Source organism: Stylophora pistillata, chromosome 13 (assembly GCF_964205215.1).
Source record: "Stylophora pistillata chromosome 13, jaStyPist1.2, whole genome shotgun sequence".
Taxonomy (NCBI): Eukaryota; Metazoa; Cnidaria; class Anthozoa; order Scleractinia; family Pocilloporidae; genus Stylophora; species Stylophora pistillata.
In genome coordinates, this window is record NC_142531.1 from 1453232 (window position 1) to 1469348 (window position 16117).

The 16117-nt window shown below is 38.6% G+C and overlaps 1 protein-coding gene across 1 annotated transcript; it reads right to left on the reverse strand.

Annotated features, from left to right (window-relative positions):
- Positions 1 to 3513: 3513 nt before the first annotated feature.
- Positions 3514 to 14419, reverse strand: LOC111345564 (T-box transcription factor TBX3). Its single transcript, XM_022952855.2, has 6 exons — positions 14050 to 14419; positions 13491 to 13758; positions 13191 to 13337; positions 12184 to 12269; positions 11800 to 11915; positions 3514 to 6357 (listed from the first exon to the last, which is right to left on the reverse strand). Exons 1-6 carry the CDS (start codon positions 14391 to 14393, stop codon positions 5729 to 5731), a joined length of 1590 nt encoding a protein of 529 aa, XP_022808590.1. The 5' UTR covers positions 14394 to 14419; the 3' UTR covers positions 3514 to 5728.
- Positions 14420 to 16117: the final 1698 nt, after the last annotated feature.

Consider the following 16117-nt stretch of genomic DNA (forward strand, 5'->3'; position numbering starts at 1 on the left):
ATAATGAGGATCAAAGGATTCGTTTTAAAAAATTGATAAGGTCTTCTGAATAACTATCTAACTGTTTTTCCAGGAATTTTCTTTGCTCCAGAAGGAATTCCAGTGTTTTTTTTCCCTCATAGTATGTAGCATATTGATCCGAATTTCTTTAAACTACCTGTTGTTTTGAGACAATTGGTTAATCTGTATTGCGCGTTAGATACACTTGTATTTGGGTAGACAAAAACGCTTGTTTCGACTTAATTGCATCCTTGTGCCATTCAAGCAAAAGAGTGACGGAATCTTTTGTCCCATATTTTTAGACTCTGCCGTTACTTTTGTCATTTTAAACAATACCTACTCGTGTGGCTTCTTGTTACCATAGTTACCGTGTCCCATTTTAGTTTAGTCTTTAAAATTTGCAAGTTGTCAAAGAAAACACGTGTGATATTTTACGTGAAAGAAGAATCAACGCCCATTTTCATACCTCACCTTTAAGAAAATTGTCTTAGTCTGAATCAAATGCCATCCTTTTTAGGTAAAGTTTTAAATTTTTAGTTGCACGGGCAGCCTTATTTTTGGTTAACTCATTATTTTGCATAATTTCCAATATTTCGAACTTCTATCGGGTCTGCTTGACTTTTCTCTAAGAGTGCATCTTATGACAAGTCCCTACGTTTCGAATCAATTCGTACGGAACAGAGATTTCTTCTGTTCCAAAGGACAAATGTTACACAAGAATTGCTGGTGTTTAAACTGGGCTTAGGGCGCTGTTTTAGAAAATCACTGCACTTCGAAATTTCATATGTGGGTCGTTTTAACCAGATGTATGTTTTCCGGGAATGAATTATTGTGGATCATCCTCGGTGTAAAAACCTGACGAGGTTTTCTTTGTTTCATGAGGTATTGTTTTGCTGTACGCTATTGTTTATAATGTTTTGTTGTCTTTGTTTTACGTCACTCGTGAGCTTCACAGGTTTTTGCACCAAGGATGAGCCATTATTGTCGTTTGTCTTACATCCAATGCGGATGGCTTCTTTTTGCCGTGTTTAAACACGAAGGTGCGCTATATAAGGAAGTCTTCCCTGGGAAGACCTAGGCTCATTTATCACTCACCGTTGACGTGTGCGGGTCAAATTTATGCTAGTAGACAAACAAAAGGAGCTAATGAGATATCTATTGTTTACTTCCACCAGCATGGTGGCATGAGGTAACGTGCGAACCACCTCCTTCGATCTCAAATTTACCGCCACAAATAAAGACAGTACCTATTGGAGAAAGGAAATACAAATCTCAAAAATTCTTGTAATGTGATGAAGACATAAAACAATTTTGAGGAATGCGCCCGCTGTTCACTGCTTTGGAGTAGCTGTGGCTCAAGCTGACTTGACTCTAAGAGTTCTACATCACACGACGGTTGATTGACGAATGGTCCAGTGGGACCTAAGGCTCCTTTTATAGCGCGCCTTCGTGTTAAAGATGAGGGCCGGTTACTTAAACTTTTTTTCTTAAGACATCGTTATAGAACTCAATTTACCTAAGATTTCTGTAAATTGGGTCTTTTGAAGTAGATAAATGATTTTTAAGAGTTAGCTACATACCTCCATAACACTTTTCACAAAAAAATCAAAGTTTGGATAAAATGTTAGGCTAAATCGTTACGTTGGCACCAGCGTTGGGCAAAAGAAGTGGTTCTCATTTCAGAGCTACACCGTGGTTTTACACGCATAACATCCAAATTTAATATGTAAGGTATCTCTTAATTTCCCCAATTCCCCTCCTTGATAGATATTAGATGTGTTGAACACCTTTGGAAATAAGGAAGGAAAACTTCTGTGCCTTTTAAACTATGTAATTCTAAATAGAATTAAGGTGGTACTTAGTACCACCTTGATTCTATGTCAATTCCCACTGCACCTGAAGAAGGCTGGTTTGGTAAGCCGAAATATAGTGCTCCGTTTTAAAACTTATCTACGTTGTATCGGTTTGCCTCTATATTTTTAAAAACAAATCACAGATTGGTCACTAGCGTTATCCCGCCCCTCGATCTGGAAGTATGTCAACAAGCAATGTCTTCTGATTGGCTCCTTGTGACATTTCCGACAAATTAAGCGTTTGCCGGGTCCCTAAGAGTGACCAGCATCTAATTTCTCCTCAACAATTTCACTCCTGAATCAAACACAAGGTCTCGAGAATAAAGGAGGTGATCACCAACTAAAGAAGCTCTTGATTGTTAAACAAATTCTCCTTGACAGCACCTTAGGAAATGTAGAGAGAACAGTATGGAGAATATATACACTGGTGTTAATATTCAAATGGTTAACGCCGGTGATAAAAGGGTCACCTTGAGAAAATATCACAGCAGATAGCTTCTCATAATTTCAAACAATTTTCCCAAAGAGATGTGGATGGACACATTTACCAGCTTAAGAGTTAAACTGATTTAAATCCAACCTCTCCAAGCAAATTCATATGAAAGTGTAAAACGATTATCTGGGAGAGTTAGGAATGAGATCTCGGGAGTTAAAGAAACTGGGGTTACTCACCAGGAGAGGGGAGCAACATATTTAACCCCCTAACTCTCAGAAGTGATTAACCTGTAACTTCTCCCCATAATATCCATACATGATCCAACAAACAGGTAATGAGAATACTCAAACTTATCAGGTAGAAGTTGATATCTTGTTCTAACGGACCAAATTCTCGTAACTAATTCCCAAGGATTCGCTCTGACGACGGGCTAACGCTCGAAACTTCAGCTTTAACTCTTTACGGTGGCCAATTTACCTTGTTACCCCCACCGACACAGCACCACAGTTTCTTTAGAAACTTGCCCCCCTTAAGTCAAAAGGAAATGTGCGGCAGCTAGGGGGGGACAATTAACAATCACATGTTTGGAGTTAAAGGGTTAAGGTCGGAAGGTGAGAGGCAACGGTGACAAGAAGCAAAGGCACAGCGTAAGGCGATTGCCCGGCGGCAAGAGGAGAAAACGCCGCTAATTCCCATAATCTGCCGGCATTCAAGGAACTAACTCTTGGAAGGGAGAGGAAAGAACGGTGTAATGGAAATAACGTTAACTAGAGAAACTAAAGGTACGAAATAATCAGAAAGAAAATTTATTGGGGCGTGAAAATGTCGTGTTGATCAGCATCTTTCTCCTTCATGTACAAACCTCCTTCATCACGAAGGAAGCAATAGTTTTACTTCAATGATATGGTTAAAAAGGAAATCAAAACAGAGCTTTAGATAGACATACAAGGTTACAAATTCCTTATTAGAGCTCAAGTATTAATTACATCGAATTGGCCAACTTAAGGAGTTTCAAAGCTGACGTTTCGAGCGTTTACCCTTTGTGACTCGCTCTGTTGTTAAAACCAAAATTACCTTGTTACCCCCACCGACGCAGCACCACAGTTTCTTTGGAAACTTACCTCTGTTAACTACACGATTACTCTACATACGTATCTATTTGATTTAAGTAATACTTGAAATGCCCCTAGATTTCTCCGCGTACAAAAAGATACGTAACTTGAATGAGCAGAATAGTTTCTTTTATTGATAGTTATAATATTTTACGCTATATACATTTTAAGCCAAGTAAATCTTTACTCCAACAACTCGAATAGCACACTTAGTCAAGTGGTCGTGTCTTCGTTCCCCTTCTTTGCAGCCTTTCTGACAAACATAACCTTGCTTACAAGACAATGCAGACACTGAATGCTTTTGGTCAGGGCGTACCGTTTGAATGAGAGGTTTGCCAAAAACTCTGTGAATAATTAGTATAATTTCAGAGCTAAGAAAATAGTTTCCAGCAATCTGACTGGTCGAGCGGTTCCTTATATGACGCTATATAAACCGCTCCACGCGGTTTATATAAAATGTTAAAATAAAATGTCAAAATAAAATATTAATAAATGTCACTAAAATGTTATGATTTTAGAAATTTCTCTGTTGTTCAGCTCTGAAATTATACTATAACAGTTATTTGCCTCAGGTTCGTTGAATATTGTCGAATAATCTCCTTGACTTCGTCTCGGGGATTATTCCACGATATTCACCTTGCGAAAAAAAATATACGAAATTAACTGAATAAAATCTTGAATCGACCAGCGACAGCAATTTTACAAGCATGAATTTCTTTACTTCGTTATGTTAACTTTTTTATTCGCCCACTGAAATCTCCGTTGCCCCGTCCACGACGCCTCGACTGCCTTTTATCTATTACGATTTACCTAAGTCCCTATCTACTGACATAAAGTAATATCTGTGGAACCTTTTAAAATCCCAGGCGAGATTAGCGAGTAATTTCCCCTTTCAACTTCGATACACTATCCAGCAAAACGATGATAAGAATACAAATAAAGGATTGTCCTCTTGAAGCCGTGACAAATTATCTCAAGGAAATCAAAATAAAATGAATAGATATTACAAGAGAGTTACTTATCAGATCTCGAGATTTAAAAGCTTCACGTTTGCCCTGAGATGAACATGTTAATGACGAAACCGCAGTTTAATTAATCTCGTAGTGGTTATTAGTAGTCGGAAAGTCTTCGCATCCGTTCGTAGGCTGACGGATCTCCTTCACACATTGTTACAATCACCTCTTTGACTTGTAAAACTGCACGCTAAAGCCATTGCTCAAAAATAGTTATGTTTTATCGCGTTGTAATTATTCTAGCGCTAAAATTACCTTTACATACTCCATATACACTTAGAAAACTCACTTAACAAGCAAACTAATACTGGCATCAGCACAGTCATCAGAGAGGAACAAATCTGTTCCTAAAATTTAGCTCTTTATCCGGGTGTTTTTCGGAAATGCAACTGAAATAAAACCGGCCAGAAATTTTCAGTTTACAAGATTATCGAAATGAGTATCATTCCGAGATGATTATGCAATTTCCTCTTTCACCAAGCCAATTTCCTTTCAATTTTTTTAAATTATCCTTCATAATATTTCTTAAGTAGTACTATCGAGTTTCGTTGGGATGTGGCACATTAGGTGTACCTAAGCAAATTAGATTTTTACAAGTGCAAAACTTTTAATACGGTTAAGTGTCTCTGACGCAATCACATAGTTTTAAAGTTCACCGTATACTAATATCCGAAAATTGACAAGGGATATTGATAAAAAACAACTTTGATTCAAGTGCTTATTTACCTATAGAGCTTTTAATTTTATCTTACCTACCAAAATGCAATTATTTCATACCATTTAACGTGCGCATGCCGGGCTGAGGCAAGTCTGTTCTGCAGCACCCCTCCCCCCGTGAGTCAAATTCGCCGTCTCCACGGTAACGGCAGCAATTTTTGTTATAAATATAAGAAGAACAAGTGGTAGGAATTCGATATACAGATTTATGGTTTAGGTGTCTTTTTATAACGCTCTCTGGAAAAATTAATTCGATTTTGTGAGCGGTACGTTCACCGGACCCAACGTCGCTCTTTCACTTATGGTATCAAAACAGTGCACGCGAAATACGTGCTGTGTAGGTCAGAGATTATAGATGGACCCTAGTGTACCACCAAGTCAGCTTTACATATATTTATATCGACAAGTACACAAAAAATAACTTAAGAATTGCAAACGTCCGGGTGAGTATACATCTGAAGAACAAAAGAGACTTCCAGTGGTAATATTTCTAAATAAACATCTCTCGAGGTTCCAAATGCGATAATGCAATCTTTAAAGTAACGATGGTCACCTTATCATATACAGAGAATCTTCTGCGAGCAATTTTGTCTGTGTTTACGTCGTTCTGTGTTCCATTCCGGGCGTCCTGTCCGCCGATCCATGTAAGTCCATTGTCGATGTAAGGTCCGAACTTGCGGTGCTGCTCCCTAGTCCAAGCAGGTTGTTTGAAGACACCGAGGCAGGGTAACCGAAATTTTGCTGGTTTACGGTGCATGGTGGGTAAGACTGCCCCACTTGACACGATGGGTAAGCAGCAACTTGTGGCACGCTGTAGGACGGGTACATATGACCATGTACGTGCTGTGAAAGGAAACTGGAGGGCATTCCGCTCATTGAATACGGAGGTCTGGGGTATGGGCTGTATCGCATGTCCATATGCATCGATCGCGTGCTCTGTAGCTTCAGATGGGACGAAGCCGAGCAAGATACAGTGTCGTTTGAATTCGTCGGCAAAATCACAGGTTTGGTGTCTTCAGAGATGTGCAGACTGGATGACCGGGAAAAGTCGCTGTACTGTTGACTTTGCGTTAGGATCTCCGGCGCAGGTAGTGCCTTTGGTATCGGAGAGGGAGAATGGGTCAGAGTGTTAGAGCAGGTACGACCCTTGTCGACTTGAATGACAGGTTTTATGTCCTCAGTGGATGATGGGATACCTGACAAGGCGGTTTCGTCCACCGGTGAACCTAGGAAAGAGGCAGACCATCCGTTAAAGAGCTGCTCAGGAATATTTTTAGCCTGTAAAGAGGTTTGTTACGCACCGCAAAAAACAATCTGTGCTCTGCAAATTTAAATCAACTTTGAACGTTACTTTTGTCCGAAGAATTTTGTATTAATTTACTGAGGAAAAATAACTTGGACTTGGCCTTTCTTGATTGTATCAGATTACGTCGCTATCTCGTTTCCCGCTGTCAAGAATCAGTGTTAAGTGAGCACGAAAGCTTCTTTGCTTCAGAGAATTTTTGACAAAAAAGCCTCAACAACAGGTTATAGGGAGAGAAACTCAACAGATCATATAAAAAATTCCGCGTCAGTATTTATGCTGGTATAAGTGCAAAAGACACAGGGAACTAAAATGGTTTTATGAATTGGCACAACTCGCGATGATATTGATGTTACTCCGTAACTGTTTTTTAAAGAAGTACAGGCATATTAGTTAGTTTCTTGGTCAGTTCATTTTCATCTTCTCGTTATCGAAAAATTGGCCGTCTATTTCTTTGGTCGATCTCCCGCTTGAACTCGGCAAACTAAAAATAACGTCATTAATGATACGTTGGACTTTGGTCCTCCCTAAGAAATTCGCCTCTTGGGGCTTGTATCGAGTTGACGGTTTTCGTTACAGAAACGACGGTTACTTTACAAAGTAAAAAAATCCTGTCTTTTATCTACATTGGAAAAAAAATCGGTGAATAAACATAAAATCCATTATTTTAATAAGACAGGGTGGTAGCTTGTAGTTCTCCTATTCTTTTGTCATGAGTTCTTTAGAGCTGCCCACTGTTTAAACACGTGCACAATTTAGACAAAATAAAAAAAGAAAGGGAAAACAGAGGTTTTTGACTCGTTGAGCGACGCGACCTTTGCCTGTGATCTTAAAGAAGAGCAGATATTCTTTTATCTGAGACAAAATCCTATTCTAAAGCTTTAGTAACTTCTTTGAAACACACTGTAAAGGTGAAAGAGTCATGTGTACTTGCTACCTATTCAAAGCACATTATAAACACAACAAACTATGGGTTTTAAATTCTTATAAACACAACAAACTAGGGTTTTAAATTCTTATTGAACAGCCACCTTTCCCACTTAACCCATGCTGGTAAATACTGTTAGACAAAAATTATTTTATGGAGACGCTAAATATCTATTGTTATAAGGAATAACGCGCTGACTGGACAGCATAAATCGAATATTCTGTTCAAATAAAACCAGATCACAAAGGTGAGGCGCGGATAGAACCAATTGAAACATCCCATCACAGCCCCATCAACGAGTTGGTAGGCGGACTTAAAATTTCCGAGAGGATTTGAACAAGGCGATGGTGTAAAAATTTCATTTGCAGTCAATACACTGCGATATTTCAGCTATTTTCAACTTCATCCTTCTAATTGTACTATGCAGCTGAAACATTAATTATGTCCAAAGCTTCTCTTTTCCGGTAAGCTTTGTTTACTCGCTTTCCAGTTCGCAGTGATTTCGTCAAGTTTTTAAAAGAAAACAATAAAGATATCCACGACGAAAAAAATTATATAAATGATAATATTTCAGAGCTCAAAACGGCCGATAAAGATCTTTTGGCCGGTTTATGACTAAGCGAAAGCATCGCAAAAAAAATTACAAAGAATTGAAACTTTGACCGAAATCGAAAGTTTTAATGCTTAAGCGATCTTTACTAGAGAGACAAAGTTTCATTCCACGTGCTATAGTTTGCTATCCAAACAAGTCAAGATCTCTTCAACTAAAATTGCTCCTTAATATACTGAAGGAGAGAGGATTTCTTTCATCTTCAATGGCTCCATTGTGTTTTACATCTGAGTAGCAGAATAATAAAAATTCCCCACAAATCCTCAAAACGACCTAGCAACAAATAACTTTGAAAAGGATTGGAGAAAGCCAAACACAACGAAGAGACTATTCTTAGTTGGGAGATTTGAATAATTAAAGATTTTACACATTTAAATGAAACCGCAGATTCGCTTGTGACTAAATATCTTATGCAAAGAAGCAAAAGACGAGTTCAGCGTTCAATGAAAAGCCCGAGGAGAAACAAGTATTGTCCACTAAAATGAAAGAAAATCCTCTTGAACCTGAAACGATCATGAGAACATAGACAAATTTACTTCAGTTAAGTCAACTCAACACGTTACCGTCCACCGAAAAAAAACCACAAATAAGAGTTTCTTTGAACGTAAACGAGTCCTTGAGCAAATTTTATCTTGCACATCAATGACTTTTTTAGGTAATGATTAGAAAATATACACACGAGCGTGATAATTTTGCCGTTAGTTTCTACGACGGCTTTGGGACTGACCAGCGTTTGGAAAACCATCAAAACATATCAGTGCATTTATATACCCCTGATCTGTAATCGCAATGAAAATAAGGAAATGAGATAGGCATCCAGACCAAATAATAGAAAATTAAGTTTTTCCTTCAGCTTTTATTTTCAAGGCTGTTTTGTGCGCACGAAATATTCCTTCAACGTGGATGGAAGAATTGACTACGATGCCTCGCATTCACTTTGCTGCATCAAAAGAGATAGTACTTTGGCGACGAAAACAAGTTGAATAATTTATTACACGGCGTTACTGAGAGACGGAGCGCGAATTGACAGCTTTTCAGACAAGAAAGCTAAAAACATACTTCCTGGGAGGACGGTTTCCTGGTTACCTGATGTTAGAGGCGATGGTTGAGATATGAATTACAAACAGCGTCCATCTCATTGTGTCGCAAATCGACCCATTGCATCCAGAAAGCTGGCAATATTTGATTCACTTTTGTAAAGAAGTTTCAGTTTTTTCTAACTGTTTCCTTTTTTTTTTTTTTTTGGAAAATGAGCGTGCGATCATGATCTAACATTTTCATAAGCCCTCTCCATTATTGACTATCAAGAAAATTAACGCTCGATTCAAGAACATTTACGAAAAAAGGAAAGCCATTGAGTTTTGATGCTTAAACTTGAGTTGAAATTACGCATAGAATAAATAAACTTCTCTTAAAAATCAAGTCTCCTAGCGACAGAGCTAAGTAGTTTGTTACAACAGTTATACTTTTTATATGCACCTGCGAGTAGGACAGATTTAGAATTTATTTAAAGGGGGCGGATTGGTGTTTTTCATTACGAGCGACAACACTTCTATTGTTTCTTTTCGAAAGCTTTAGAAAACACTTTTAATGGGTGGAACTTTTTATTCAGGTAAAAGGTTGTATAAAAAATATGGTGTAATTTAGTTTAGCATTCAATACGAGAAAGCCGAACACCTTGATCTCGAGTGTGGTTTCATTAAAGACAATCAGTTTTTCGCCCTAATTACATAAACACATCCAGACGGAAACTCTAGAAACCATCATAGATTTCGCACGTTTGTTCTTCATCAAGACTTTCTCGCAAAATCGTCATATTTCATCGCATATTCGCTCAACACTACTGACAGAAGAATGAAAGCTACTCAAAGATTTTTGGTGTCTTTGACAGTAACATCTAATTTGTGCAAAGAGAAAAACTTCTGTTTCTAATGAGCTAATGACCAGTAACACTGAACCTGCATGCGAAACAGGTTCGTTTAGGTAACAATAGAAGAGTATTTTCATGTATAGGGTCTAAAAGTTTTCGTTTACTGGTAGCTAAATCTGTCGTAATATTTCCTAAATGGCTCCAAAAAAATTCACACTCTTCCACCTATGCTGACTTTCGCTTCGCGCTCAGGTAAGTTGGAGGACGTGCGGGAAGACCCGGTTAGCAACTGGAAATGTACCCTCCAGCTTTTAACAAAAGATGAAATTATCACCCACTTTTACCTAGCTTAACTTAATAACTTCAGGTCTACCAGCACGAAATCAAAACAACAAGAGTTTGAAATGAACTATTCATTCTTGCTTGTTCATCGTTACCCTTAGGCACCTCTACGATTCATAATCAAAGCTGATTGTTTCAAGAGCCGTCGAGCATTTGCACCTCGAGTGAGCAGTCTAAAGAAGAACAGAATTAAAACCTTCCAATGTTTGACACTTTGGGAGGCAAACACTGACACCAAACTTCATACACAAATAGAAATACGGAAATGAATATTCTCTGATGGTAAAGAAAAGCAAAATGATAAAATTTTCAATCACACTGAATGAAGACACGCCCAACTCTTCCCCGGAGATACGTTTCCTTGGCTGTGATTATTGTATCTTTCGTCAAATCTCTGGCTTCGAGAGCCTTACAATTATATTCGTAACATGAAAAGCTAGGTAAACACTCACACCAAATTCAGAGTTACCTAGAAACAAAACGCCTGTAGTCCTGTGTAACTTTAACATGTCGCACGTTGAGTGCTGAACTCAGTGAAATATTTACGGCCTTGGCGAAAATTATATTAAAAGGCTCGCGAAATTGAATCGCCGAGAATGTGTTGACGTTTCTACGCTATGTCACTTTGAGCGCTTTTCTTTCGCAGTTGGCGGCATAACGTTGATTTACTACGATTAAACGACAGGCCAAAGCTAATCGAAAGAGGCATCTTAATTTGGATCCTTTCACATAATGTTTAAATCACTGCTTTAAAAAACTACACTGTTTTGGAAGCGTTTCTCCAGCTTGAAGAGCAACAAGCGTAGTTTACCTCTTTCTTGTTGGCATACTACACCGATCAGCTGATATAACTAGTTTATAAAATCGTAGATAGAAAGCACAGTATTGAGAGACAAAAAACGTTAGATACCCTTGATTTTCTTTCAGCAAAAACTAAGTGGAAGCTTCTAATTATGATGGAAAGGAGTTTACAATTGGGACGTGAATCAATGAGAGGGCTATCGTGCGCTTTCACTGAACAAACCCAAAAGAAAAACAGGTTTATTCGGAAAGGACCAACAAAAAGGAATAAGAATTAAATCAATTGCTCATAAATCAGCCGTATTTCTTATCCAAACAGCACAAAAGCGTTTTCCCAGATGAATAAACGAAGGAGGAATTTTAAAATAGAATAAACTCCTTTAGGAGTTTATTTTGGCAGCAGCTGTGGCAATTCTCTTGAGATTAATCCAAATCTTTCTTTAGCTCGTTTTATCTTTGCTCGGATTGAATAAAGACGATCTTTGACTCCGATACTCGAACTATCAATGTAAATCCCGACTCCTAACCATAGATCTAGTTGCACATAGCACTGTCATTAAGAGTGAACTTTTTGGATGATACTAAGTCCGGATGTAAAATAATTTCGAAACAAACTTGGCAATAAAACCATTAGTCCTTTAATGCCCGGAATTCTTTAACCAAAAGTAAAATTCTAAGAGTCTAACTTAACTGGGCACGTCAATTATAAGTTCTTGAATGGCGCAGACGTTGTCCCATTGCGGTAAGCGGCACATTTCTTTTGAGCGAACTCGCTATTCAAAGAAGGCGGTGTCGTAAAACGAATTAAACTCACCGGTGGGAATTTCGTTGGAAGAACCATGAACGCCGGGTTCTTTGCCATCTTCGTCCTCGTCACTGTTATTTACATCGTCTTCTTCATTTAGGGAATGTTCTGGGTTGCTGCGTTGCCTTCAAAATGAATGTAGAGGTGATAAGGCAAGTGTGAATGTCGCGCATGTAGGATATTCATTGTGGCTTGTTCACGGCTTTGTGTGTCAAAACAGTTGTTTTCTCCTGTTTCTTTGTACCAAAAATTTGAGGCCTTCGCCTTGGGTATTAACTACTCGTACCCAAGGGGTCAGTGTTTAAGTGAAACAGATTAACATGGCCCTAGGACCATGGTGAAAATGAAATTCAAATAGATCGGTGTCACAGAATAGGGTACAGTGTGTTCTACCTTCGCTCCAAACGCCTTCGATGACCTGCTCCGTGTTCTCGAAAACCTTTCGCAAAAGGGTTGTTGTCGATTTTCAACTTGGTTATCTATTGAGAAAAAAAACAGATGTCACAGTCGTGAGTTTTGTAGAATAACTTCTTTCAAAAATTTCTTTTTTCCCTGAGCTGTGCTATCAAAAGACCAGGGATAATTTAATAATTTAACGACCAGGTCCAGGTTAAAAGGACGTTTGTCACTCAGAGCATCAGTACTAAAGGAAGGATGAACATTATAATTCCTTGATACGATTTTATTGCGGATATTTCAAAACACGACAACCGTACACATTCACAAACAAGCATGAAGCATCAAAACTGAAACACCTCGGCAAATGCTAAAAAGTTTCTCATCTTACTTTCAAATGCAATCGATTTATTTTAAAGAGGAGCGCAGGTTGCATTTACTAGAATATTTAACGTCAGAGAATAATATTACTGAAAATTTTACCTCTCCAAGACATTACAAAAGAAAAAAATCGGAGAACAACAAGGGGAGATAAATTTAAGCTCTTTTAATCTAGCAATTTTTATTTAAAGCTTATTCAAAAGACACGCCAACCTTGCCATAGCGCTAGCCTATAGTGGATATTGCCATTGGATGGATCGCTTCAAGAAGGAATAAAATCGAAGTGCAAAATAAATAAAGTTCTTAACTTTTAACGAATTTTAAAATACACTCAAATCTTTGTTAGAGGCACCCTCTTATAACTGTATCTTTATGAACTTATTCCTTTTTGTCTGAGTGAAAATAAACTTGATATAGAAAGATCGGCCATTCTTCCAGTGAACCGATAACGATTCGACAACAAAGATCAAACAGTTCCGTGAATGAAAACGCAAATACTCAAAACTCCCTCTTAAGCTAAATCAAATTTCACTGACACAAAACCACTTGAAAAAGGGACAGGAATTTAAATTCAAGTCAAGCGGGGAAAGCAATCAGCGACTGTGCGCTGGACTGACACAAACCTTCTCATTTTGATAAGCTGTAACTCCAATAAACGCCGTCTCAGGAAATGAAAAAGTCTTAAAATTGCTGTAGGGATGTTTATAAGTATCATCCGCTCTTACGACATGAATTCTTGGTTGGTATTTATGCATCGAGTTCAAGATTGTCTGTGGGACAGAAAAGCGAGTAAACAGTAAGCACCTAAAGAAATAAATCGGCCATCAACCACAATCAACAAACAAAAATAATTACAGATGTGACGGCAATGTATGAAAAAACGAATAAAGAGGCTTGATTTCAAAGGCATGAAAGGAACTTACATAGCCGTATTTGTCTGCGATGTTGTTTGTTAGTTTCATCTTGTGAAACGAAATGGTTTTCTGCATCCACTGCGCTCCAGTGCTTGGTGAATCCGGATGCATGTAGAGAGGTTTAGGCATCTCAGGGTCGGCTTTCCCAGCCACCATCCAGCGACAATTGTGGAACTTGTATCGGCAGTCGTCAGCGGGGACAATGTCCATGAGAAAGAAATATTTTGCCCGAGGGTCCAAACCAGTCACGCGCACTTTCACTGGCGGAAACATACGCCTGTTGACAGAAGACAAAAATATTAGGACACGAACGTATGAAATTTACATGGGCGATGAAATCGGCGACGGTTCTTGGCCGGTTTAAAAGTGTTACACCTCAAGGACTGAAATGTGTTCAACGGGATTGTTTAGCTTTTTCGCAGACAAAATTCTCTGTTTAATTTGGAACCAATTTGGTATTTACAACGCATCGAGACCTCCAGGCGTTTTAATCGACACAATCCCTGGCTGCGAAATTCCAAGGTTACATAAACCGGACATTTGCTGGCCAAAAGAGAAAGAGTTGTACCTTCCTGCTTTGGTAATAACCATTTCTGTTTTCTCCTCGTAAAAGCTCTGCCATAGATCCTTATTTTCTAAATTGACATCGATACTCTCGTGTTCCGAATCGTGAACTGGCATGTGAACTTGTTGCGGAGGACCAGGAATAGCACTTGGGCCGAAGTGAGAAGGTTGTTTTGCTATTTGCGGTGGATGGTACGGAGAATACGAGAACGGGCCGTTCGAGTTTAAATTGTTCGAAATCGATGAGCTACTTCCTGGCACGCCAGGGATGAATTGTGAGCAGCCTTCAAGCAGAGAACTGACGCGAAAGTCTCTCATCCTCGCTGGGTAGAACGGGTAGTATGCCATACTCTCTCTTTACCTCTTACTACTCTGCTCTCGTAATTGTTGATGATGGTTTATTCCAGCTGCGTCGGAACAAGGTAAGATGTCATAAGAACTAATGAACCCCGCCACCTGATTGGTTGAGCGTTTGCCAACGACCAATCAGAAGCGGCGAGATTAATGCTTGACATGTGTAATTGACATGCAATCCATTGAGGAGGTGATAGTTTTGTGTTCTTTTCTGAAAGAATTAGCACCTTTTTCATGTTCCTTGTCACATATTCTAATGTCAGCGAGTAGATTTCATCGCCTAACCGATCGCCAGCTATTTCACAATGTTTTTATTATAGAAACGTTTCTACCTGTTTCTGAAAAGCGTGCACATTAATGTCGCCAACACCAAATAGTTTCTAAATATCGTGTCCAGGAAATGAATTCCTGGAATGCGATGAAAAACAGCGGGCATACATTCCAGATTTATTCTTAAACCTCCACTAGAACCTGGGTGTGTGCTTTGCGAATAAATTCGCGCTGGTATATTGAAATCTGGCTTCCGGTGGATCAAAATAATCCTGATAAGATAGCTTTGAAAATTGTCACCAAAGCCGACAGGTTGGCACCATTTCTGTTTCCAAAATCGCACACAGTTTAATAAAATCGACGCAAAGAAAGGTCGAAAACTAAAACCTATGAATGACTGTCAGACTGAAAAGTTACTAAGCAGAAATCTACAATTCCCAAGATAAAAAAACTTAAAGACTTTCCAAGAGAATCGTGTAACTGGTCACGGATGAATACCTGGTCAATTTCAGCAGGTTATGTGATGTTTGGGCGGGTTTACTGAATCATAAAGCGCTCTTGGTTGTTCTTCGCGATTCGCTTGGCTCGTAAAAGTCTTGTAATTACTGTCTTTGTTCGTAGCGTGTCTTTTTCACGCGAATTGCATCAATCGTAATGTGTCTTAGCACTACAGCCTACTCCAGTGTGTTAAAGAACGCGAAAATTCTCTAAACAGTCAAACAATTTCAAACGGATAATTGGTAGCTCTTTGTCCTCGATCTCTCTTTAGCTGTTCGCCTTGTGGGACTTGATTAAGTCTTTCTGCCTTTGTTCATCAAAAAGCTCGACGTTATTGAAGTGTATTGACTCATCTAATTAGCACATGGCGCGAGCAAGATCTGAATATGGCCAGCTATTATCAATGAAAAAACTATTATTTAAGTCCGAAAGATCCAAGTCTTTAATATCCCATAAGAAGTCGGATTTTTTCGCTTTCAATGAATTTCCCATTGCAGAAGTATTTGTTAAAACAAGTCAGCCAAAACAGAAGTGAACTCTGTCGAACCCTCTTGAAATTATTACTGTGGGGATGAAATGTTTAAATTTTTACGAATAACGACAAAACAGCTGTGAATAAAAAAATCACCGTAGCCACAAAAATTCCAGAAATTACCCGACCAAGACGAATAATAATGGCTATATTCCAGTTATTTTTATTTAGAAAAAAAACCTGTTTATGTTTTGAGGTTTCTTCACTTAACTTGTGAAAATAGAAGCTTCCGATTCTTTTGAGTGAAATGCAAACATGGAACAAATATTTTCGCTTTGCAAAATTTTATCTCTGTGACACGTCCATTAACCTAACGCTGAAATTTTACGCGTATAAGATTTGTTCTATGCGAAAAAAAACTTACTACTCCGCGCGCTTTGATACCCTCCTGAACTTGTTTATCATCTCAAAGAATGGA

What these genes read in the sequence shown, in the direction of transcription:
- LOC111345564 (XM_022952855.2), bottom strand. Translation starts at nt 14,393, where the DNA reads ATGGCATACTACCCGTTCTACCCAGCGAGGATGAGAGACTTTCGCGTC. An exon ending in TCGCAGACAAATACGGCTAT is followed by an intron (nt 13,338 to 13,490) that starts GTAAGTTCCTTT and finishes TCTGTCCCACAG; the next exon opens with ACAATCTTGAACTCGATGCA. An exon ending in CAGCTTATCAAAATGAGAAG is followed by an intron (nt 12,270 to 13,190) that starts GTTTGTGTCAGT and finishes TTTTCTCAATAG; the next exon opens with ATAACCAAGTTGAAAATCGA.